The sequence below is a fragment of the Simochromis diagramma genome, unplaced genomic scaffold (genome assembly GCF_900408965.1).
Source record: "Simochromis diagramma unplaced genomic scaffold, fSimDia1.1 OVJJ01000304.1, whole genome shotgun sequence".
Lineage (NCBI taxonomy): Eukaryota > Metazoa > Chordata > Actinopteri > Cichliformes > Cichlidae > Simochromis > Simochromis diagramma.
This window is the reverse complement of record NW_024387030.1, coordinates 18,361,715-18,387,242: the sequence shown is the minus strand read 5'-3', so window position 1 is coordinate 18,387,242 and position 25,528 is coordinate 18,361,715. Positions and strand designations below refer to the sequence as shown.

At 41.8% G+C, this 25,528-nt stretch overlaps 3 protein-coding genes across 12 annotated transcripts in view; 1 reads left to right on the top strand and 2 right to left on the bottom strand.

The window, feature by feature from the left end:
• Positions 1-621, bottom strand: part of klc1a (kinesin light chain 1a) — a 43,317-nt gene extending 42,696 nt beyond the window's left edge. For 2 of the 6 annotated variants that reach the window (XM_040042251.1, XM_040042252.1), the window contains exon 1: positions 130-621. The gene's annotated coding sequence lies outside the window, so the exon portion shown is untranslated. The remainder of the gene's footprint in view (positions 1-129) is intronic. The other 4 variants (XM_040042253.1, XM_040042255.1, XM_040042256.1 and 1 more) reach the window with 3 other exon arrangements.
• Positions 622-1,204: 583 nt separating this feature from the next.
• On the bottom strand, positions 1,205-6,665 carry LOC120740127 (cytochrome c oxidase assembly factor 8). Of its 2 annotated transcripts, none has more exons than XM_040042266.1 (5): positions 6,356-6,665; positions 5,114-5,311; positions 3,376-3,439; positions 2,164-2,254; positions 1,205-1,730 (listed from the first exon to the last, which is right to left on the bottom strand). In XM_040042266.1, exons 1-5 carry the CDS (start codon positions 6,482-6,484, stop codon positions 1,610-1,612), a joined length of 603 nt encoding a protein of 200 aa, XP_039898200.1. In that variant the 5' UTR covers positions 6,485-6,665; the 3' UTR covers positions 1,205-1,609. The 2 variants fall into 2 exon arrangements, with proteins under 2 accessions (XP_039898200.1, XP_039898199.1); XM_040042265.1 differs by having other exon boundaries at positions 6,350-6,662.
• bag5 (BCL2 associated athanogene 5) lies at positions 5,656-21,579 on the top strand. Of its 4 annotated transcripts, none has more exons than XM_040042258.1 (4): positions 7,149-7,901; positions 8,140-8,378; positions 13,049-13,945; positions 14,367-21,579. In XM_040042258.1, exons 2-4 carry the CDS (start codon positions 8,347-8,349, stop codon positions 14,905-14,907), a joined length of 1,470 nt encoding a protein of 489 aa, XP_039898192.1. In that variant the 5' UTR covers positions 7,149-7,901; positions 8,140-8,346; the 3' UTR covers positions 14,908-21,579. The 4 variants fall into 4 exon arrangements, with proteins under 4 accessions (XP_039898195.1, XP_039898194.1, XP_039898192.1 ...); XM_040042259.1 differs by having other exon boundaries at positions 8,129-8,378; XM_040042261.1 differs by lacking the exons at positions 7,149-7,901; positions 8,140-8,378 and adding an exon at positions 5,656-5,778.
• The last annotated feature ends 3,949 nt before the right edge of the window (positions 21,580-25,528 follow it).

The window sequence follows — 25,528 nt, the reverse complement described above, 5'->3', positions numbered from 1 at the left end:
ACTACATAACGTTAGTAGTATACATACCTATGTTTTGGTAAATGACACTTTAAGAAACGCGTGATAAGAGAAGCAAGTGGCTTATTAGCTATTAACAGCATTCCAAGTAATACACGGAGCCATTCTTACCGTTCTCTGGGACATCCGTTGCCAATGTAGCTCGACTTCAATGTTCCTCTTCCCCTTTTAAATCACGTCTTTTCTAAATGGGATTTTTTTCTTTTGGCCGACAGCCCGTGTAGAGTGTAAAAGAAGCGTAAGAAATATACCAAGTTAAAAAAAACACAATTTTCACACTGTCTTTGTCTGCTAGGATGTGTTTTGCCTTCTGACGCCGGGCTTCACTGCATCAACCTCGTTAATGTTGACCAGCTAGCTACATAGCTAATCACCTAGCTATCTGTCAAAACAGCGATTTCAGTCAGCCGTTCAAGAGAAGCGAGTATTTTCCGCTGCTTCCATGACAGGAACTGCTCCGTCAAACTAGCCTGACAAGGGCTTCATGGGGCGGAATAAAAAGTTCATTAGTCCCCCATGGAGATGACAGCTCCTCAGTGCTGTAGCTGGCTGAATGACTAACCGCACAGTACGCGAAAATGGCGTTACCCGGCACCCCCCTGCTCCTCTGGCAGCACTGATGTCATCCAGGCCAGATTAAAGGGAAAGCTGTGGTGCGAGTTCAGGCTCCATATTTATTACCGGAAAAACAAGAAGCACAAAGTGCATGGTGCACAATACTCCAATATATCTACTTAAATAAAAGTAGCCTATGCCTATAATGGTAAAATTGTTAAATTGGAGGTTCATTAGATATTTTATGGTAGAGGTTAGAGGTAGGCGGATCGATCCAAATATTTGAATTGTGTCGAATAATTATTTTATTTATTCGGAAATAAAAAGAAAAAACATCAAACATGTACTATGAAATATTTGTCCCTTTTTGTGTTAACTGTCACTAGTTTTTTGTAGCCTACAATACAGTTAACCCAAAGTGCTTTAGAGACAGACAAATTTACATTCCAGGTCTCAAAAATATTTAGACCAAATGATTCATCTGGAAAATAACTGTCCATCCATCTTCTGTTAAGGGGTTGCAGGAGGCTGGAGCCTTTCCCAGCTAACATAGGGCTAAAGGCGGGGTACACCCTGGACAGGTCGTGGTCTGTCCCAGGTCTTATAAAGACAGAGAGACAGATAACCATTTACACTCACATTCTTTAATTTCTTGTATTTATCGTAGGTGGTCAGCACCGATCTCACTGAGAGGATATCACAGGTTGTCTTTGTTTTGACACAAACTGGGTGTAACAGTTGAATCTGCTTTATAATGTATCTATAACCCCCCGCACCAAGAAAAAAAACCAAAAACCCTCTTGACCAAAGAGACCGTGACATAACAATCCATACTTTAAACTATTAAAACATGATGAAAACTATTAATTAAAAAGAAATACCTCACATGTTTTGCTTTGCTTTATTTTTTCCAGAATAATTTACAGTCATTTGCAGAGTCTGAACAAACATGAAGCAGTAACAGAAGTGACAAAAATATAGCCAAGGCATTTGATATTTTGACAGGAGGGTGGGGGTGTGTGTATTTTCTTTGCTATCAGCTGGTAGGAGTGCCGTTTTTCTTGCTGCTCTGTCTTTCCGTAACTGTCCTCCACATACTGTTTAGGGTGACTCGAGCCAAGAGCAAGGTGATGGTAAAGTTACGTCTGTACCATTCCCTGGATACACAAAAAACAGAATGTTTCACTTTGCACAGTGTAATAAATATGCTGATATAAAGATTCAAACGGGCAAATGCACAATAACACCAGAAGGAAGAAAAGGAAAACATTTGTGCTTTGATGGAGTTTAAATTGAAACGACAATAAATATAACAATCAAAAGTCAGAGATTAAATCCCACACATGCTGCTGAGGTGATGTGTGTGGGCGGAAAGCTTTGCCAACATGAAGACAAGTCAGCCACTTTGCATTGCTAATTCACACAAAACTTCTTCATAGCCTGTGAGGTTTGTTGTTCTTTGCAGATGAGGTGATGCAGTGCAGTTAAAGCTCACAGCTGCTGCAGAGGGACATTGAACAACCCAACCACCCACCCACCCACTCACTTACTCACCCACCCAGCAGCATCATGGGAGACAAAACAACTCACTTGTTGTAATTTGCATGTCGTACTCTGTTTTTGTCCAGGAAGCTTTTGTAAAACGTGGCCATCTCTTCGCTGTTCAGGGACCGCCGTCGTCCTGAGGGAAGGAGGGAAGACACAGCAGACTGTGTTATATTCTCATTAGGATACATCTCCCCTGCAATTCACCAGCTGTTAGAAAAACAAACTGCTGTTTACTGCGCCTCCTGAGGGGTAGGTTACGAAGCAAGTTCGACAAAGTCAGGGTTTCTTTGTGTTGGCTGACTTGACCAAAAAAACCTCAGTCAGCGATAGTAGGCATCACACCAGTGGTTATTAACTCTCTCTGGTAACCCCGGCTTTCTGTGCTCACATAAAAAGGGCTGTCTGATGTGTTTTTTGACACTTCAGACGGCACCTGATGGGTCAACTGAGCACCACTTACTGCAATCAGAGACATTATCACATGAATGGGGGATAGAGGTCTATTAACAATGTTAAATAAATGCAGTAAAATGCAACCCTGGTGCTGCAAGTATGAGTAATGCTGCAGAAAATTGTTAATTTAGTGTTTTGATCATCACAAGAGCTGAAAGCTTAGCTTCAATGTTTATCTCTGATGTCACAGCCACACATCGGTGCTCTCGCTGTGTTCAGCTCTGACAATTCACCCACAGCCTAACGAAGGAGACGTGGGATTACTTTAGTTTACTAATGATAAACTGCAACTCTAGCATTGATTTTTTAAGGCTTGGTAGCCAATGAAATGGCATGGGAAAAAAAAAAAAACACCAACAAAAAACAAAACATTTTCTGCATCGTCATCCAAATATGAATATTTGGAAAGTCTAGTGATAATATGATGTAGTTTGAATTATCTGTAACCACACAGCTGGGCTTCATTCTGCAGCCTTAAGCTCTACAGACTGCAAATATTTCTATTCATTTAGCAGAGACTCAATATTGTGTTTGTAAGACACTGTAACTAAAAGAATTTGTGAAAACCTTAAATCGAAACTCTAAAAATAAACCGGTACAAACCAGGGATGTGGTCAGCATAAGTTACCATGGTGATCTAGCCAGGTATAAAGGCGGCCCCTTCACTTACATCAAGGTCGACTTACATCACTCACCCAGTAATCTTGTTTCATAGTACACCCATCTGAGCTGGTTAAATACTGTCTAAGTGCAAACCCAACCAACAATGTGAAATATTCAGAAAAGGCTGCATGTCCTCACCGTCCTGATCACGCAGAGTCAAGCCTTTTTCCTTCAGCTGTGAAATGATAAAAGCTTCTTTTTCCTGCAGACAGTGTAAAACAAACAAACAACAAACAAACCTTTTAAGATTTAACTGTAACTTTAAATTAGGTCATTCTTAAAGTTAATTAAAGGGTCGTTAAATCAGATTTGGACTGGGGTCCAGCATAAAACCTACAGTCAATTATTCCTCACTGTAACCTCTTACATAGCTGGGCCCTAACAGAACACATTTGTTGTGCAATGCTGCCCTCTACTGGTGAAATGATTTTACACACATACGAGCTCAGCACACAGAGATTAATTACATCCACTGCTATTACAGTCTCTATTAATAATGATGGAAATTACAGCATGATTCTAATGCAAGTAGGAAGCTGGCAGGGAAGATAATGCGGTTAGTGGACTTCATCTTGTGTTTAATTTAATTTCCATTTTATTTTTAAGAAAAGTGAACTAACAAGCCGACAGGGATCGCTCACCCGGTTTGGTTTTGTAACAGCTACAGATGAATTTTCTTCCAATATCAATTTGATTCATTGGATTTAAGCGGCAGTACGGCATGCCGGCATATGAAATAAATAGCAGCAGTAGCAGGACAATATGAATCATCGTGGGGCGATCGTGGCTCAAGAGTTGGCAGTTCGTCTTGTAATCGGAAGGTTGCCGGTTCGAGCAGTCCGACAGTCTCGGCCGTTGTGTCCTTGGGCAAGATCCTTCACCCGTTGCCTACTGGTGATGGTCAGAGGGCCTATCGGCGCCAGTGTTCGGCAGCCTCGCCTCTGTCAGTGCGCCCTAGGGCAGCTATGGCAACAATGTAGCTTGCCATCACCAGTGTGTGAATGTGTGTGTGAATGGGTGAACGACTGAATGTAGTGTAAAGCGCTTTGGGGTCCTTAGGAACTAAGTAAAGCGCTATACAAATACAGGCCAACAATTACCATCATAAATATATATTAACTGTAATAAATTGGAAGACATCATCTTTATGCTCTCAGGACAATATCACAAACAATTTAGGAATTTAATTTAGGAGTAACTTTCAGTTTCTCTGCAAAGACTAAAGACTCCACTTCCTCTGTGATTAAAGGTTTTCTTGGAGCACATCAACTTCCCACTCTTATTCATACTCTGAAATCACCTGCCCCACAATGAACCAACAACCGCTTCTATGCCTGCTTTACACCACCCACCACCTTTCAGCTTATTTTCAGAAGGGCAGAACAGCCTTAACTGATGATCTAACTAGCCTTAAATGAATTTTATTCTCTTCCAAACTACATGTCATGTGCTCAGATGACTTAAAAGAACCAATTTTATCACAACTTTCTATTTTTCTATGAAAATATTGACATCTCAGGAGTGATGTCGACTCACTTGAGTGTTTTGTTTTTGGGATTTGGGAATATTCTGTCTCCCTCCATTAAAATGAAGCTACCATAAAACGCGAGAAAACGTATAAATAAAGCAGGGGATCGAACAATTAATTCCCCCATGGTATCTTTGTCAGTTTCCATCTGAACAGTTAAAAGCAGCACTATGCGTGCTTCTCTCTCTACACTGTGCTCCCTATTTTTAGACAATACCCCCCTTACCCTCCATAGGGACTGGCTTTTCACCCCACCTACAAATGAGACTTCCAAAAACTAGACAAACTAGTTTTCAGAGGCCAGTCCCTGACCCCAGAGAAACACTTTTTAAAAAGTATTTCAGTAACCTTGCTGAAGGTGATGTTCTGCTTGGCCCAGAAATTGTGGTTCCAGTCCTCTGTGTCCTGCCTCAGGTTTCTCAGCCGTTTCTCCAGCTCTGTTTCATTCTCCGGGATGTGGTAAATAATTGGCCGTATGTTGGAGAGCGAGTTTGGTGGACCGACCCAGTCATGTGTGGAGCTGGGTTCTGGTCTATATGTAGATCTCTATGTAAAAAAAGAAGACACTACTGTAACGATGGGTTCAGACAACACAGTATCAGCACAAAAATAACTTAACGGGAAAGATACAGGGTGCTAACACAAAAGTTGAGCGTAGAATTGCAGGTGACAACAGTCAGAAGGCTGAAGATGTCCCAAATTTCACCTATGCAAACCCCATATGACAACGATGAGGTCATCAGACACAAATACATGTAGTTTGAATTCCACATGCAAAGTTAGCATCACCAACACAGCCACATCTGTACTAATGAAAAATGCAGATATCATCTGGAACTCAGGTTTAAAGACAGTCTGCTAAAGACTGACACTCCACACAGCAGATGCACATCACGTGGCTTTAAATGGGCAGTGACCTCCACCAGACAGCTTATCATTACCGAGCAGACTTCAAGATGGAAAGAGCAGCGAGGAATAAAAAAACGCTCCAGGGCCAAGAGACGAAAAGAGAGGTAAAACAATCCAAATGCAAAACACTGGGTCAGCAAATTCAGTCTGATTACTGACAGGCATATCAATGCACGCTTATATGTAAAGTAGACGTATTTACATTTTTAAAGAAATACTGTATTATTAAACAGTTATTAAACATCTGCAGTTACAAACTCCAACAAATGCATGTGATTTTGAAAGGGTTTAAAAAAAAGTGTAATCTAAGAAGATGTATTGCTGGACACTTTAGGTCTTAAAATATAACTTTAAACCATAATATTTTAAATTGTTCTCAATTATTTTCCTACAAATACTTATACTACAACTGTATCATTAAAACAGACGTTGTAACACCGATTTAACCCTAATAAAGTCTAAAGCACTGCAATATATTTTTGTCAATAACACTTTATTTCCTGCAACGTTTAAATATTTTTTTAAAAACAGCTTATTTCGTACACACGTCTTTATGTGGGCATACAAAAATGGCGCCACACGTGATCGTCAACAACAACAACCCAGCCGTCTATAGCTAACAAATGGCAGCCCTTTAAACAGTGTATAAATGTAATAAATTGTCATTATACAAACATTTACTGGCTTGTCCTTCTGGGTTGCCTGTTTGGAGCTGCAGAGCCGACTGCTACCTGCAGATAAGCGGAGACTGGAAGGACAGAAGCTCCTCCATGTCGACCGTCTCGCAGCTGCAGCTGTCCTGGCGGCCATTTTTGCAAGCCGACTCTAAAAAAGCGACTTAAATAAAACAAATCACGCCAAAAACCACTAAACAGCACAAGACTGAGCTCGAGGACACAACCAAACTTTCACTGAGCTCGTGCCCTTCTCTGTACACTGCCTGCCATTTGGTCACGTGAGCCCAACAAGGAGCATGGATGCGCTCGGCAATCTCACCGGTAAATCCCGGATTCACTTAAAAAACGACAACAGAAAAAAGGTTTCTTGTCAGTTTAGGATATTCTTTAAATGTAAGACTACAGAAAGAGCCAAAACAGAAAGTAATGTGGGGAATAAATATATGTCTATGTTATCTATTTGTTTATTTATTTAAGCTTAAGTCACATTTTTTCCTTATTAAAAAATAAACGAATTGAAAAAAACGGCTGTAGGGGTAAAAGAAAAAAAAGATGTCAACCAGATTAGATGTTAGGAATATACATATGTAGTCACTATGAAGCAAAAATCCCCACTATATTTATTTTTCCTTTGCTGCAGCCCTTCCTATGGCTTGTATTATTATTATTATTATTATTATTATTATTATTATTATTATTATTATTTTATTATTATTATTTTGTATACTACTTCTAATACTATGTTTATATACTATATTTCTTCTAATAACTATATTTCAGTGGTAAATGTTGCATTTTGTACAGCAGAGTCAGGTTGAGAGGGGAGGTGAGCTGAGGATAACAGGCTGAGGAGGAGGAGGAGGTTTGTCTGGATCCTGCTTGGAGCAGACGAAGTTGAGCAGGGCTAAACGTAGCTTGATAAATATCATTATTGTCGAATTAAACTTGAAAACCACATGGATTATCTGTGTACGTTTCGCTATTAGTACTTTTACTCTTACAAAGTATCTAAATGCCTATTCCGTTCTGTTATTGAATTGTTGGAGATGCTAGATTGTTAGTTAGGTTTTTTTTACTACACAATAAATAATGCTCGTCATACTTTTTTGTTAACTAAGTTAAATAGACTAAAGTAAAAGTTAAACAGTAGCAAAGTCAGGGTTTATCTTAGCACCGGTAAACGACGCGGAGTCATGACCAAATGAAGCGCGCCTATTGCTGGTCGACCAAAATTTGCACAAGGTTAAAAATAGTAAAGCTGTTTATCCGAATATTAACAGGATTATGCGATTTATTTTACATCCGCATATACGTGTCGTGCGGTAACTAAACATCGACTTGTATTTCTTATTTGTTAACATCAATAAAACACTGATGTAATGGCGTCTCTTCAATATTAGCGAGGAAACACAAACTCCGTGTTAGTTCATATCCTCACGAACTGTAAAGTAAGTACTCGAAGGTAGCTAGGTAGGCTAATGTTTAGCTTTAGTCACAGGAGGTGCGCACTTTTCCGCAACAGTTCCGATGGCTGTACGCTGGCTATGCAGGTAAGAGCGAAACTGTTAAAGAGAGGTGGCGGTGTTGATGTATTTACGCTGAAAAGCCAGAGTTATTTGGCTGAGGTGGGGCTGTGTCAGGTGATCATCAGTAGCTAGCTTAACACACTAACAATGGCATTCACAGGGGAGTGTCTGCTGTAAACCGGTTTTTGTAATGGCTGTTTCCATGTAAGCGTTTCATGAGTCCTTGGTAGCATATTTATTTTTAAATTAAGTTGTTTTAAAGGGCAGCGGAGGAAGGAATCTGGTGGTAGAGGCTGTGGGAGGGGCGACAGCAGCCCGACCGCAGTCAGTCAGTCACAGTCAGTCGCTGGATACTGAAGCTGACCGCAGGAGCATCGAGATCTCCCGGATTTCGGCTTTATCCCTTTGGATGCATCTTTCCTGCACGAGCCGCCCAGCATTTGGCTGATGGAAACAGACATCCGTGAAAATGTGCGCGAATGTGTTCGGGGTTTTGAAAAGGTGAGAGGAATGCTGCTGCTGTGTGTGTGTGTGTGTGTGTGTGTGTGTGTGTGTGTGTATGTATCTATCTGTCTGTGTATGTGTGCGTGTGTGCACGAGAGAGAAAGGATGCAGCTGACAGCATCTGGAGATGCTTTGAGCCGTTTTGTCGAGATCTGGAGGTGTGGTATCTGTGCTTCTTGTAGCGCAGCTCCGGCAACATACATGGGCTCTCAGAGGTAGATGCGTTCGCACGCAGGCGGCAGGACGGGATTTTCTGCGGTGACATAATGCGCAAAGCCGTGCAAAAGGACCGGCAAGCATGCAGGCAGCCGGGGATGGAGCTCGAAGCCTTTATCTGGGAGATAAGCAGGAGGTGTTGCATGCGTGTCACCTGCAGCTCGGTCACCCTTCATGCAGCGAGACTCATGGGAATGGAGGACTGATTCCCTCCCACGAGGGAGGCAAACCTGCCCTTAGCTTTGAAACCACCACATCAGCCTTGTCTGTCTTGGCTCAGACAAGGCAGGCTGTGGATTTTGCTGAGATTATCCTAATAAATACTCAGATTTGTAAGCTCTGGCCCGACATGTGCTCATCCACTCTTGTGGAAATGCCCATCCCCTCGCCCTGTTATGTAAAAGTACTTTAGGCAACATTGATACATAATCCTATCTATTGCTAATAAGCCTAATTGATGCTTTGGATAACAAAACATCATACTGGCGGCTACTGTATTTACATGTAATAATCATACTGGCAGAGCTTTCCTTTCATGTCTGTGTGCTCTAGTGTTTAGCATAACACCGAGCCCTGGCTTGGACAGTCTCGGTTGTTGTGTCATTGGGCAAGACACTTGACCTGTTGCCTACTGGTGGTGGTCAGAGGGCCCGGTGGCGCCAGTGTCCGGCAGCTTCGCCTCTGTCATTGCGCCCCAGGGCTGCTGTGGCTACAATGTAGCTTGCCATCACCAGTGTGTGAATGGGTGGATGACTGGATGTGTAAAGCACTTTGGGGTCCTTAGGGACTAGTAAATACAAATACAGGCCATTTACCATAACATCATAGCAGGGGGGTTAAATGGGGGATCGTCTATAGCAGAAAGCAATTTTTGAACAGTTCAGTTTGTCCTTAAAAAAAAAAAAAAAAAAAAAAACCCCAAAGAAAACTGAGAGACACAAATGCCTATAAGGTGAAACAAAACTGCTACAAAGAGATGACTTTTGGTACAGAGTGGCTAGAAAGACTCCAAGATTTCACAAATAAATGCAAAACATCTGCAGAGATATGAAGATGCTATAAAGAGACACAGATCCAAAATCCTGAACAGGGCTGAAATCAAACAGTTCATGCCTGTGATGGATTTGTACATAGCCGCTGTCAAGGCTTTGCTTTTGTGTACTCCATTACTTGCAGGACCCCCGGGAACTGATCGATGATGTGCAGATCATCTGAAATGACGACAACTACTGAGATGCACAGAATGAAAAGGGCCACAAAATGACAGTAGAGCAACTCAAAATTATTACAAGAGAAAGCAAGAGTATAAAAATACACAACTACCAGAAAAAGAAAGGAAAAGGAACCACGGAACACGCTAAATGAGCAAAAGAACAAGCAAAACTGTGTGGATGTGCACACAGGTGTTGCAGATTGACTCAGAAGGTCTAAAATAGACACATTCATGGGATAAAAAGTACAAAATGACCTTAAAGACATGCACACGTGCACAACTGCAACAAGACAGTAAAATGATTACAGAAAGAAGAGGCACCAAAGAGGGCTGAAACACATCATCATCTGTTGCTCTTTCTGTCTTTAATGTGGCTGCTTTTTTTCACGTAATTTCACCTTTTCAATTTTGTGTTGTCATCAGATATGCAACCAAACCACAAATGATCTATTTAGAGGGACGAAAAGCCGCAGATCTTCACATTGGAGTTTGGCAAAGCTTCTTTTTTTTTTTTTAAACGCAAAAGATGATTTAATCTTTTCAGCCCTCACGAGAGCCGTGTTATTAATCCTAAACTAAAAGGCAGATGCTTCTATCTTAATGGCATTTTTCTAAATGTCTAACTGGGAATATATTCCAGAGCTCAAGGCACCTGTGACACATTTAATGAGGCCGTCTGACCGAATCTTCCTGTGTGGAGATTCACTCTGGAGGCGCTATGAACCGTTTCAAATTTTTTGGGTGTTGGTCAGCTGCGTTTATTTTCTGCTCGGTATTAAAAAGCTCGATGGGCAGTCGCACTGCAAAGGAATCTGGATCCCGTCTTTTAACGCGGATTAGAGCTTTATCACGATCACTTCAGGCAATATATCTCATAGAAACGCGCTGCAGTGCTCCCAGTGGTTGTCATGTGGGTGTTTGTCTTGTCGAGACTAAATGTAGGTTAACCTCATTTGTTTTCTTGCAGTTGTAAGGGCAGAATTTTGTGTGAGTATATTATGTGGGAAGTTGTTCTTGTCTATAGCTGCGCTGTCATTGGCCTGAACAGGGATTGTGCTTCTTAACATAAAGAAGTCTTTGATTAAATATAGGGGATTTTTGGATGATGTCATCAGTTTGGGGTTTTTTTTATTGTCATGTCCTGGCAAAATAAGGTTACTACTGAACGTTAAAGATGTATAGACACAGTCTTTGAGCTCTTTAACACGATGTCTTTGCTCGTTCAGGAGAACAACCTTGATGTTCATTTGATTTATATTTGGCCAGCCTCCCTTTCTGGATCATCCTCTCAGGCCCTTCTGGTCTGTTTATGTTGGCTGATGTTTTTAGATTGCGCTCTCTCGTTCTGACCGCTTGTGTTGTTTGCTCTGAGTTTTCCTCCAGTGAGGAAACAGGAACTTCTAAAATGACCTGACTTTGATGTGAAGGATCATTGCTGGTGCTGAGAGCTGGGGCTCTGGTTACAGTAGAAGAGGCCATATTCTCCAATCCTGAGGGGTCTGAGGGATGAAATGACCAACACTGTGGTCAGGCCCTCGCGCAGTCGTCTGCAGGTTTAGAGCAGAGTTTCTTGGACAAACCGAAACTCGTCACTTCGCTCATCACTTGCCATACTTCGACGCCTCTGTCCACTTTTTAAAAAAAATGAAAGTGGAGTTGAAGCATTGCTGTTTAGAGAAACTGTAGGAACTCCAGCGTGCATGGTAGAGGCACAAATGCAAGGGGACACGATAAAATTTCCACAGAGCAGTGTAAAAATGGCCAGCAGTCTGAACATGTGGATGAATATGATCAGAAAAATGTAAATTGTAAGCTTTATTCATTTGTTTTCTATTTTTATGGGCCTATTCCTGGAACCTTTTGGTTATAAGTTGCCTTCTACTGAGACCCTTTCTGTTGAGGCTTCAGTGGATGACTCAGTTGAATGGCCAGATGTCAGGTCCTGTTTCAGGTCTTGGCTTGATTTTTTTTTTTTCCTGTTTCTGGAGGACTTGAGTTTCAGATGCTGCTGATAATTTTTTAGGCCTGCGACTTCATCGTTGTCCTCCAGTTGTCACCATTTTGGCTTATAGCCCTTTAAAAATCACCACGTCAGTGCAAAAATACTATTTTATGTTTGTCAAACTGTGTTGTCTGTAACATTTTTATAGACTCAAGAAAAAAACAGGACCGATGTGTTTTTGTGACAGGCTGCTAAAAACAAAGTGTTTAAAGATACTATTTAAAATGGGCTCTTTGCCATGATTTCTATTATGTGTAGGCACATCACTGGTTCATTCTTTGGGTTAGATGCCTTTTGTGTGCTTGAGTGATTCATAGATCAGTATTAAGGAGCTTAAACATTCCTCTGAAAATGGTCAAGTACAGGGACTCCACTGAAAATGAGTAAACAAAAAGCCAATTTCCAAAGAAAAACTTTGAAAGACCATCAGAAAACCTGAAGAACTGTTACTCAAGAACGCTTTTTAAAAATGACAAGAAAGTCTGGCACCTTGGAAGCAAAATATAAAAAAATGAGGGGTGTGCAAAGAGGTTTGCACAGTAATGTATCTAAAAAAACCAATCGCCACACAGTACTATTTTTTTTTAAACTCATTTAGTTTAATGAATCCTTTCAAATGTGTTTTTATGGCATCGTGTCAGACGACATCGGCTGTGAAAAATCTTCAGAGAGTTACAGTTTGACTGAAACGCTGCAAGAAATTAGGAACAAATGGAGTGTTTTTTGCAAACTGGTCCTGCAGGCTCAGTTTTCACAGTGAAGTTTTCCAAAAATGAGGCAGCACATTGTCAGGATTGCTGATGCTAAACATAGTGTCATCCCGTTTAATGACTTTTGCCACCAGGCGGAATTTTCTGACATATAAACAGAAATGTGTCTGCAAATTTGCCAAGCAACAATAAATCCTTTTTTGTTTTTGTGAGCCAGTGGGAGTTAGTCTCCAGTGATTCATAACAGCCTTCCTGGCTGTGTCAGAAGGTCAATCCTACTGCAGGCGTGTGCTTGTTTCCATAGAGCAAAACTCAAATGCTACATTATTTACATGCTAATTAGTGTGACAACAGGACCAGTGGCATTTATGCTACGTTGTTCTAAATTCTTCTTGATTTCTTCAAGATTTCAGCCTCTGGATGTGGTTACAGAGTTTGTGTTGGCTTGTTGATACGGTCTGCTGAGGCTCTGTTTGTTCCAGTTGCTCATTGTTCTGACTTCCCTTTCCTGCTTCATTTTTTTCAGCCTGTTTGGGAAGCCCTTTGATGGCGGGAAGAGGATGGACCATGGTGGTCCACAGCAGCAGCAACAACATCCAATGGAGCAGCAGCAGCCGGCATATCATCCGCAGCACCCTGCCATGATGCGGCTGTACGAGATACAGAAGGAGGTGGCGTCTCTGGGGCCGCAGGTGTGCACCTTCAGCGGCCTTCAGAACGATCGGGACTACAAGCGTCTGGAGCGAGAGCTGACCCGCCTGCTGCTGGATGTGGACCAGGTGGACACAGAGGGCAAGCCGGAGCTGCAGGGAGCGCGAAAAAGAGCGGCTCAGGAGGTGGAGGGACTCCTGCGTTATCTAGAAGAGAACGCCACCCATCCTTCCCGGCTGGCCATCGAACAGCTAAGCTACGAGGCGCGGCAGCTGGTGGACGAGCGCGTCGTGGCTCCGCAGCGAGCAGGCGGGGTGACAGAGATCAACGACGAGTTGGTGGACGCTCTGCAGGAGCTCGTGCTGAGGCTCACTCAGGTCAAGACCGAAGGGAGGGTCCCGCTCCGCAAAGCACGCTACCGGGCGCTAACGCGCCTCTGCGCTGTACAGGATGTGATCGAAGGGCGCACGCAGCAGCAGACCCTCTCCCTGCCGCTGTCGGGAGACACCCACGAGGCCGTGAACTGCATCAACCAGGTGATGGTAAAGGTGAGCGTGGCCCGCAGCCAGCTGGTGGCGCTGCTGATGGGTCTGAGCGGGAGGGACAGCTGTGCCCACCTGTCACGCATCCTGACAGAGATGCAGGTGGAGCTGGACGCTCTGGATGTTTCGGGGAACGCGGTGATCAGAAATTACAGGAAACAGGTGGTGGAGGAGATAAACGGGCTGCTGAAACATCTGGACCTGGAGGGGGAAGGAGACGACACACGCAGGTAGGCGTCACTCATAAAGGATGAAGCTGCAGATGAGTGCTGCACCGAATTGATTATTTTTAATTGATCGTTCATTGATGAATTGATGACCAACTGAACAAATATTGCTCCAATAAAGTCACATTTTACCCATCCAAGATCCATGGGTGGGTACGTGTTCAGGAAATTATATGTAAAAGACTTTTGAACATGAGCTACATGGTTTTCATTCAGTTAGTTTTTTTGTTTTCATAAATAGATCTTGTACTTTAACACTGGTTTTCAGTGTTTGTTTACCAAAGAAGAAGCTAATTTTGTGGTTGTAGCTTCTAAAGCGATGCCTGCTCACAGTTACAATATCAAGATTGATTGACTCTCCGGCAAGTCATTCATTCTGCAGATTTGATCATGAGAAGCACTGACTCTGCCCCCACCCTCACAGGTATGACTTGGCGCAGAACAACTCCATCCGAGAGATCGAGGGCGTGCGAGCTCACATCTCGCACCTGCGAGAGGGCGTCCTACGACACTGTGTGATGGGTGACCTCAGCTTCAGACCCAAAGCTGAGCTGCAGGGTCTTCTCACCCAACTGGACCAGGTGGACACGGCGAAGAACCCGTGCATAAGAGAAGCCCGTCGCCGTGCTGTGGTGGAAGTCCAGGCGGTCATCACGTTCCTGGACCTACGCGAGGCTCTAGCACGCCGCCAGCCAGGCCCCAATGAGCACCCATCACATCGAGCTGTGTGGCAAGTCCTGGGGAGCCTGTCAGAGCTCCAGGCTCAGGTCCTGGGCTTCGACGGCAAGCGGGTCGACAAGAGCTACATGATCTTGGAGGAGCTGCTTACCAAACAGCTGCTGGCGCTGGACGCCGTTGACCCGCAAGGCGACGAGACAACCAAGGTGGCACGCAAGCAGGCGGTGAAGTTTGCCCAGAACATTCTCAACTACCTGGACATGAAGACAGATGAGTGGGAGTATTAATTAATTCCAAAACACGATGGGACGCTGCAGGAACAAAAGGAGCTGATAATGTGTGTAAAATAAAAAAAAAACATAAAAAAAAAAAGGAAATAAACTGGTACATTATCATTCCACGGGCTGTAAATATGAAATCAGATCCCTAGAATGCACTGCAGCAGCGCTTTTTCTTTCATCACTTCGTGGTTGTCATGGCCGACCCTGCAGATAAACACAGAACTACTTTTGTGAAACACTTTGAAAATTCTCTTTGTGCTATTTGGAGATATCTTTTAAAATCTCCCATGTATGTGTGTACCTGTGTGTGCGTGTGAGTGTATGCGCGCAAATTGTTATTTGTTGTCTTTGCATTTGGCGCGTGGCTGTCGAAGCCAAAGCACTAGATAATGCCTGTAAAAGTGGTCACATCCTCTAGACTGCACTTGATGTTGATAAATTATCCCAGTGTGATGGATTGCTTAGCAGTGGTTTCCCTGATTAATCAGAGTGTCAGTTGCTAATGGAGACAGCCGATGCACGTGTTGAATACCGTGACCTAATTAGGAAAAGTTGTCTATGGCTACCCTAAGAGCTGGGATTGGTCCAGAGAGTGATACCTGCTGATATAGGGTGAGAAAAGACACCCCACCCCCCCTTCCTTTAAAAAAAAAAAAAAAAAAAAATTAAGGTAGTTGAATTTGGTCGATTCCTTTTTTTTTTTTTTGTTTGTTTCACTCAGAAATTGTAATCACGAAAAGTGAACAGCAGTGTCTATTTAATCTGAGGTGATGTGCTTTTGAAGGTGAAACGTGACAAATGTTCACAAGCCAGAGAGTGTGCGTTTAAACAGATGTAATTAGAGAGGGAACGGTGAGAGTTTACACCGTCCATGTTAAGTGACTCTCCACCCCTGTGTGACCCCGTTGACCCCTCAGCATGCGTTTCAAGTCTCTGGCAGCTCCCCGAAAACACAAACACAAAATCGGACGGCAAACAAAACGTCAGTGTTGATGCGGTATCCCCTCGGCTGTGAATGAAGAGATGAAAGTTACTCCTCCACCTCCTCGCCGCTTGCGTAGCTGTTCATCTGTAACGGGTTTCGCGTTTGCTCTGATTCCTGTATGATCGTTTCAGGCTATTAATGAATCAGGGCTAAATCCAGAGATGGAGGGGCAGAGGAGAAATTTTGTCACCGCTGCTGCTGTTTGAGTTGTTTTCTGTTTGTTTGTTTCTACCTACTGCTCTCTCCGGATGGAGGAGAGACTGTGAGAGGTCCCTGGGGAGAGGAGGAAGAAAGGGAGGAGGGCGAGCAAAGATATCCACTGGATTGACACATCAAGGCTGAAGCGCACAGGGCCGACAGTCGGGTACTGTTAGGTAGAGGATTGACGGTGATGGCAGTCGACAGAGCCTTCTAGAAACTTCTCTAAGCTGCTTCTGCTGCAGACAGCAGGAGGGAGGGAAAGGACTAGTAGAGAAGTCTGTGTGCCTTGATTTTGACCCTTCCTTATGACCCGGTTTATGTAAAAGCAGCCTTGTAGTGCAGCAGCTGATTAAAGAGCTAAAGAGCAAGCTCTTTTTATTTTCTTTCTTTTTTTAAATATAAAAGTGCACAATGAGGAAACTAAAGCTCCGAATGTGTTTATGGAGAGCACCTTGGTCATTATAACCATCAGAAATATGCACTAGTTGTCAGAAACGCTTTTTAAGCATTCAGCATGTATTCCTGAAAATGCTCCGGCCAGTCATTTGTAGTAACACAGCGATGACGCTCCTTTTTTACCAGGCAAAGCGACATGAGTCATGGTTTCACGCTGCAAAACAGCCACGCTTCTGGAGCAGCTCTCGTGCTCTGACAGCACTTAGGCGACATTAGCAGGAAAATCAACAGAGAAAAACAGAACGACCGGTCTCACCTTCCTGCTTAACCCCCTTCATCAGCTGACGAGGAGACGATGGTGGAGGTGTTCCTGAGCGGGAGGAAAAGGCAGCTAATGAAAGAATCGCTCCTCAGCTCGTAGCAAGCGTTTTTAGGCATACGTCGTGATCTTTGACAGCAGAAATCCACAACTTGCTTGCTGCTACTTCGCTATTTCTCTTCACAGTGTGTGTGTGTGTGCGCATCAGTCAGTGTAAAATTCTGATAATTTAGGTGGTCCTCTGCCTTACGGTGACACCTGAGGTGGAAGACGCATCTGCCAGCTCATTAAAAATACCTCAGCAGAGAGCAGAGAAAGAGGAAGTCTTTTTGAAGTTTATCCGATTGGTGGTTGAATAAGACTAAAGCCGTCTCCAGAATTTCTTGGCTCACAAGACTTCTCGTCAACTGAGAGTCTCTGATCTCTGTGTGATTGTGTTTGAACACACACACACTAAGAGGTCAGATGTTTCCCCTGCAACAAGTTGCTCACAGTGATTAAAGTCTTTAGGGCGTTGTTGTTCATCCCAGCTGCAGGAAATGTGGTCCAGCATGTTTCGGGGAAGCTTCACCAGCCCTTCTAACTCTTTGAAGCTACTACTGGAAGCAGTTCTCTGGCACAAAGCCTGCAGCTCGGCCTCCTGGGTAGTGAGCTGACTCATGCGGGGGGAAATTAGCTTAAACAGTGTTCATTAAACGTAGCCAGTCTGCCTGGCTGTTGTTGCAACAGATGCTTTCTCACGGCGAACCTTATGCTCTCTCAGACCAAACCGACCCAGACACACCTTATGCTCACGTTTTTTTTGTACGCAGTAACACGCAGATGTATGTCTGTTCCTCGCAGGACACTGCATCAGTGTATTATACACGTTTCTTTGAATAGTTTATCCAAAGTTTTACGCTGTGAACAGAAGTATTTAAATCATTCCTGTCTCATTGTCTCAGAGTGTTTGGAAGCCATACACATTTATATAGTGGTCCTGAAGTCCAGGATTTTGTTGCGATGGATGTTGTTCCCCGGCTCCAAATATCGCTCTCACACTTCTAAAACCGCTTTTTTTTTTTTTTTTTTTTTTTGTATATGTACAATGGCTCTACTAGATTTAGGTATTACAAATTGATCATTGTGAAATTAGTTGTCGCATTAAAGGTCGAGGTGCCTGCGCCTCAGCGTTTTTGTTTACACGAACAAAAGGAGAAAATCCATTTTATAGGTTTAAAAGATTGATGAGGAACCAAATATGTACAAGGGTTCACGTGTTTTAGGCTATCGTGATGTTGCATGAGTGTGAATGTTTTGTTGAGGTTACGTGGCAGGGCTTTGAAGGATAAAGCTGGAGAGATTTTTATTTACATTTTTTCTTGATTGTCAACAAAACCAATAATGTTGTGCATCTTGGTGGCCCTCAGCTCCGCTTTAGTTGGTTCATAATCGGATACATTTAACGAGGCTCATTAAATGTATCTAATTTCCTCAAAAACACATGGGCATTGTAGTTTTTTACCAAACAATTAGAAGGTTCATGTGTGGGGACTAGTTTATGCAGTGGATGTTGTGGCTGTTTGTTTGTTTGTTTTTTCCAATCTAAGAGTGCATGTGGGAAAATACAAAATACACAGTGTCTTTGTCTGAGACCATAAAAATTACACATTTACTGGGATAGTTTATATATATATTTTTTTTCATACGATTTGTTGACAAAAACACAGAATATGAAGGAATTCTTACTTTAAAACAGAGACATATTCTTGCTAATATCAAAACCAGCACCATAAAGCCTGTTTTGCTTTTGTGCAAATACATTGCTACGTTTCATGAATTGCTTGTTGGATTGTTAAAAAGTGATATGGGTCATGCTTTAGTTATAATTAGAATGTATTTACAAGCAGAGGCAGAGTGTAGTTTGCTATTAACATGGTATTTATATGCAAAAGCATTTAAATATACATAGAAGTTGTTGACCAATGCTTAAAAATACATTACATGCTGCTGCTAAAAGCTAAATAGTGCTGCGCCGATTATTTGTGCGTCATTCCTTTTGTCATGTTTAACTGGGAATCTTTCACATTTCAGTAGTATATGTTCCGACACGCTACTCGGCTTGTAGGATGTCACTTCCTGAGAGCCACGTTGCCATGGTAACCCAACCTCATCTGAGTTAAGCCGAGCACAAATAAATTTATCCTTGGCAAACTGAAAACTTTTTAAATTTAAACACTTAAATTGAAGTGTTTTTGATATCAGGTCTCAGTCCAGCAGCGTCATTGCTGCATTGCATAATGGGACATTTATGCCCAGTGTGGAGTCCTGCGACACATCCTCTAATGTTCCCTCAGAAACATGCAACTAGTGTATTTCAGTACATTCGTTGGTTTCGGCACGCTAAAAAAAACGACTTCAGTATGTAAATTTGGATGCGATTCTAATCGTGCTTTTTGTAAGTTGTTTTTCGTTCCCAAGTTCAAAACAGAAAGTGACTTTTGACTTGTAATTTGGATGACCAGCTAGCTACAGACTTTTCTGTGTAAACCTTTACAAGAAGTTAAAGGTATAATGTCGAACGTCACTATGAGCTCATTTTATATTTTGAAAATTGAAGTTTTGTACTGGATCACTGCAATGATGCTACAGAAATAATGAAATGTTACAAATTCCACATCACGTCTGTTGCACATGTAATTCTAAGAAAAATACCAGATCAAAATCAGGGAGGGAAGTGTGTATTAAGATATTTTAATTAAAACGAGTTCCTTTTTCCATTACATAAATGTGGCTTAAAAGCAAAGCCTAATTTCAACATGTAAACTGTGAATGCAAAAGGTGAACTTTTGCATTAAAGCTTCCTGGTCAGACAGATTATATGTCAAAATCTTGTTTCCAGTCTTTTCTTTTTTACGTGACTGTAAAATCTAAATTACAAAGTATTATTTTTTGCAATTAATATATAAACAACACTTTTTTTTTTAAATGTTATTATTTGGGATCTTTAGTTGAATATGGAAAATATGAATGAGACATGGACTGCTTGAATTAAATGAATTTGAACCAGGGCTTTGGTTTTCTCCACACAGACGCTCTGTTATGTTTCACCCCAACACACTGCTGGACTGCTAAAAGCAGCTCAGGGTCATCCAGAGCATCTGAACTTGGAGTCCATTAGACAGGAGTTTAAAAGATTCAGCTCCAGTGGGTATTCAGAGGCAGTCCCTTTACAGGACAGTGCATTTACACCAAACAGCAAATGGGCTGACTTACTCACAGATGCAAGTTTGCAAGGTTTGAATTTCCTAAGGTGAATGTAGTCATGTTCTGTATTTCATAGTACTAAAGTTTGTTTTACTAAGGACATATCAAGTGGAAATGGGTAATGTTTAATAAGATGGGATCGGAAACATAAAAAAAGCATCAGCCAAAAATGTTTTCATTATGTTACAGCTTTTAAGGTCAGCAGAAATTTACACCAGCAAGTTTGAGATTTAAGGCAACTACATTTCACTGAAACCTGTAACCAAACATACTGATTTATTTATTTTTTGATCAATACAAGTCAATAATCGATCATTTTAACTTGATGCCACAAAAGGACACCAGCTAAAATCAGTGTTTACACTTTCAGATTAAAGAAACGAGAAGGGATGGGTAACCTTTAATCCAGTAATGTGATGGTGTTCTGTCATTCTGACGTTATATTAATGTGCTCCCAGTGGCAGAGACACCTTCCTCCCCAGTGTGTAGAGATACTGCTGCGGTGGTGGGAGTGCATCTCCTTCTGCAGGGCCGTTTGAGTGGCCCATTCCTGCCATCCTCCTTTGCCTCTTTAAACCTTGTGCTTGCATTCCTCCCGGTCCTGCCTGTGCTTTTTCATGTTGACCAAAAGCCTGTGCAAGTCATCAGTGTGCTGATGCCTCTGTTTTGTTTAGTTTCCCCCCCTAATTTCAGTGGTTGTAATCATGTGAGTGCCCATCTGTAGATTACACTGAGATTAAAGGGGAGGATGTGCTTGTCTGAAATGGGCTTTCGTGACTTTTAAAGGTGCTGATGGAGGTTATACCTTTGGACTGAACCTGTAAATTATTAGGCTCTAATTTAAAATACTTACAGAGCCGACTCTTCAGATAAAAATCAGGTAAATGTGAAATAAATAACCAAAAAAAGTAGTCCTCCATCAAGGCTCATGTCCCAGCCACATCAAAATTTAATAGGTTCTTCCTTTACACATTCCTCTCCATCTCCTGACCTTCGCCTTCTACTCTACTAAAAGCATCACTGAAAGAAAACAGAGAAATAATTTTAGCTGTTGAGCAGATTGACATTTTGATGGTAAACATGAAGCTTCACAAGCAGCAGTACATAGCAGGCTGATGAATCTTCGGCTGATCGTTTAAGTGAAATGTGAAGACGACAGAATCCCACCGAAAGTAAAAACAAGGTTCCTTCCTGAGCTTTTGCAAAACTTATATTTAAGGACAGTTATTATTAAAAGTTCATCAGTCATGTGTGTTCATTACTGCTTTGCCTTTCTTATGACAGGAATGTGTTTAAGTGGTGAAAATGGGACTGCGTTTTGTTCATTTTTTCCAAATGTGTGTCTCATGAAGTCGCCTTTAACTGCATTGATTGTGACAGGCTTTTGATGTCTCTCCTCCAAAATGCGCTTGTACAAAAAGCACACTGACTGGAAAAAAACAACAAAAACCCCATTGTGTGAATGCTCCATGGATGGTTGTGTTCCAAGTTTGTATTCCCACTGCAAAATAAAGACAGTGTGTCTTGTTTAGTGTTCTGTTAGTGTTTTTTCCCCCCTCCTAGCATCTGGCAGCTTCCTTTAAGGCGATTGCAAACTTTTAAAATGCTTACTCAGGGTTATTTTAAGAATACATACAGTATTGCCAAGGGAGACTGGATAAAAAGACACCTCACGCAATGAAAACTCACTCCCTGCTGTCAATGTGCATTAAATTTTTAGCTTCCGTACAGAGCCGGTTGTTAGATTCGGTGCCTTCTCATGAGGGAACAGGACAGGACACGTGGCAGATGCAGGGATGTTATTGCAGTGTGTGCAAAAATGAACTCTGATTCTCAAAGTTTACAGTTTAAACTTCATTATCCTTCTATAGTTTAAAAAGCGAGAAAATACACAGTGAGCAAGTGATGTGCTTGTTGGATAGCCAGACTGCTTGTAGCTGATAGGAATGCACCAGCGACTCAAATGACCACTTGTTACAAACAGGGTATGAAGAAGAGCATCAAAAAACACAAAACAAACTTGGAGCAGATGGGCTACAGCAGCAGAAGACCACACCTGGTGTCACTCCTGTCAGCTAAGCACAAAAAAGGCTCCAGTCCAATGTTATAATAATCTAGTGGCTGGTGAGTCTTATAGTAATGCTGCAGGGATTTAAAAAATAAGCTTCAAATTCTCTGCTTGTAAATTGCATTGCACTTTTAAGTAGATATTACCCCAAAGAACAAATATGGAAATTTGCAGCTGAAAATGCACATACCAGTCTAGTTATACATATTGGGTTCTCAACTGATCCTTCAATTCAAACTATCATTAAATCAGACATTGAGAAAGACTGGAGCCACATTAGTCACATGTTTTTGGTCACCAGGTAAGATAAATTATAAGAGTAAGTTATTTACTGTTGCTCTCTTTTTGGTCTCCATCAGCTCCTGGAGAAATATCTATCCTTTTAGCAGCTACGTTCTCCACTATCATTAGCAGATTTCTAGCTTTTTGCTCCTGGGTGTTTTTAAATTTTTGCAAGTTAGCCAAAAGATGTTTAACAATTAGCTGGTTACACATTATAAAAGCTCTGTAACACTGCGAGGTTAACATAATACTTATCACCATGAGTGACACCTTATGTATGCAGGTCACTGTAACAGGGCGGCCTTTAGCGGCTAGAATTACAGTGAGATGGACCAAGGCAACAAAAAGTATTTATTTTGTATACAGCTTCTTACAAACAATCCACTTCCCAGCTAATAACAACTGGCAGCCTTAAATACCTTCAGCTGTCACAGACTAAACCATTATTCCATTCACAGGTAAATTCTTAAATCCATACCTTCCACCATAGTATACAACACATCAACTTGAATAAATAATTATATAAATATATTTCACATTTTCACATTAATAAATATTTTACACTTTAATCTTACACCAAACCCATTATTATAAAAACCCCAAAACCCAAGCACAAAATATTCCCCACACTCCCTTAAACCATGGTCTCTCCCGGAAGCTTTAAATGGTGTCTGGACCACTGGGGAAGCATTTGCCCAAACACCTTGAAGAGGACACAGGAAAGAAAGGTGAATACTCACATCTTACAATCCCTTCTTTGCGCCCCCTTTAATTCTAGACCTGCACACACACATTTGCATTAATTAAATTCAATTCAATTTTATTTATATAGCGCCAAATCACAACAAAAGTCGCCTCAAGGCGCTTCATAGATACAGAGAAAAACCCAACAATCATATGACCCCCTATAAGCAAGCACTTTGGCGACAGTGGGAAGGAAAAACTCCCTTTTAACAGGAAGAAACCTCCGGCAGAACCAGGCTCAGGGAGGGGCGGGGCCATCTGCTGCGACCGGTTGGGGTGAGAGAAGGAAGACAGGATAAAAGACATGCTGTGGAAGAGAGACAGAGGTTATTAACAGATATGATTCAATGCAGAGAGGTCTATTAATACATAGTGAGCGAGAAAGGTGACTGGAAAGGAAAAACTCAATGCATCATGGGAATCCCCCGGCAGCCTACGTCTATCGCAGCATAACTAAGGGAGGATTCAGGGTCACCTGGTCCAGCCCTAACTATATGCTTTACAAAAAGGAAAGTTTGAAGCTTAATCTTAAAAGTAGAGATAGTGTCTGTCTCCCGAATCCAAACTGGAAGCTGGTTCCACAGAGAGGGGCCTGAAAACTGAAGGCTCTCCCTCCCATTCTACTTTTAAATACTCCAGGAACAACAAGTAGGCCTGCAGAGCGAGAGCGAAGTGCTCTAATAGGGTGATATGGTACTACAAGGTCATTAAGATAAGATGGGGCCTGATTATTTAAGACCTTGTATGTGAGGATTTTGAATTCAATTCTGGATTTAACAGGAAGCCAATGAAGGGAAGCCAAAACAGGAGAAATCTGCTCTCTCTTTCTAGTCCCTGTCAGTACTCTTGCTGCAGCATTTTGGATTAGCTGAAGGATTTTCAGTGAGTTTTTTGGACATCCTGATAATAATGAATTACAGTCGTCCAGCCTGGAAGTAATAAATGCATGAACTAGTTTTTCAGCGTCACTCTGAGACAGGATATTTCTAATTTTAGAGATGTTGCACAAATGGAAGAACGCAGTCTTACATATTTGTTTAATATGTGCGTTGAAGGACATGTCCTGGTCAAAAATGACTCCAAGGTTCCTCACAGTGTTACTGGAGGCCAAGGTAATGCCATCCAGAGTAAGAATCTGGTTAGATACCATATTTCTAGGCTTTTCAGGGCCGAGTACAATAACCTCAGTTTTATCTGAATTAAGAAGCAGAAAGTTAGCGGCCATCCAGGTCTTTATGTCTTTAAGACATTCCTGCAGTTTAACTAATTGGTGTGTGTTATCTGGCTTCATGGACAGATAGAGCTGGGTGTCATCTGCATAGCAGTGAAAATGTATGCTATGTCTTCTAATGATAATGCCTAAGGGAAGCATGTATAATGTAAACAGAATTGGTCCTAGCACTGAACCCTGTGGAACTCCATAATTAACCTCAGTGTGTGAAGAGGACTCTCCATTTACATGAACAAATTGGAGTCTATTAGATAGATATGATACAAACCACTGCAGCACAGTACCTGTAATACCTACAGCATGTTCTAATCGCTCTAATAGGATATTATGGTCGACAGTATCGAACGCTGCACTGAGGTCTAGCAGGACAAGCACAGAGATGAGTCCACTGTCAGAGGCCATAAGAAGATCATTTGTAACCTTCACTAAAGCTGTTTCTGTGCTGTGCTGAGCTCTGAAACCTGACTGAAACTCTTCAAATAAACCATTCCTCTGCAGATGATCTGTTAGCTGTTTGACAACTACTCTTTCAAGGATTTTTGATATGAAAGGAAGGTTGGAGATTGGCCTATAATTAGCTAAGACTGCTGGGTCTAGAGATGACTTTTTGAGTAAAGGTTTAACTACAGCTAGCTTGAAGGCCTGTGGTACATAGCCGATCATTAGAGATAGGTTGATCATATTTAAGATTGAAGAATTAATTAATGGCAGGACTTCTTTGAGCAGTTTTGTAGGAATGGGGTCTAAAAGACACGTTGATGGTTTGGAGGAAGTAATTATTGAAGTTAACTCAGAAAGATCAATTAGAGAAAAAGAGTAACTTAACATCAATGGTACTAAGAGTAGCTGTAGATAATATTACATCTGTGGGATGATTATTGGTAATTTTTTTTCTCTAATAATAAAAATTGTATTTGTGAAGAAGTTCATGAAGTCATTACTAGTTAAGGTTAAAGGGATGGTTGGCTCAAAAGAGCTCTGACTTTTTGTCAGCCTGGCTACAGAGCTGAAGAGAAACCTGGGGTTGTTCTTATTTTCTTCAATCAGTGATGAATAGTAAGATGTTCTGGCTTTGCGGAGGGCTTTCTTATAAATCAGCAAACTATTTCTCCAGGCTAAATGATGATCCTCTAAATTTGTGACACGCCATTTCCT

Coding starts and splice junctions, on each gene's coding strand:
- LOC120740127 (XM_040042265.1), bottom strand. CDS start 6,484: ATGGCCGCCAGGACAGCTGCAGCTGCGAGACGGTCGACATGGAGGAGC. Junction 2,255..3,375: donor GACTCTGCGTGATCAGGACG/GTGAGGACATGC, acceptor TCCTTCCCTCAG/GACGACGGCGGTCCCTGAAC. Junction 1,731..2,163: donor CGACATGCAAATTACAACAA/GTGAGTTGTTTT, acceptor TTGTGTATCCAG/GGAATGGTACAGACGTAACT.
- bag5 (XM_040042258.1), top strand. CDS start 8,347: ATGTGCGCGAATGTGTTCGGGGTTTTGAAAAG. Junction 8,379..13,048: donor GTGTTCGGGGTTTTGAAAAG/GTGAGAGGAATG, acceptor CATTTTTTTCAG/CCTGTTTGGGAAGCCCTTTG. Junction 13,946..14,366: donor GAAGGAGACGACACACGCAG/GTAGGCGTCACT, acceptor CCACCCTCACAG/GTATGACTTGGCGCAGAACA.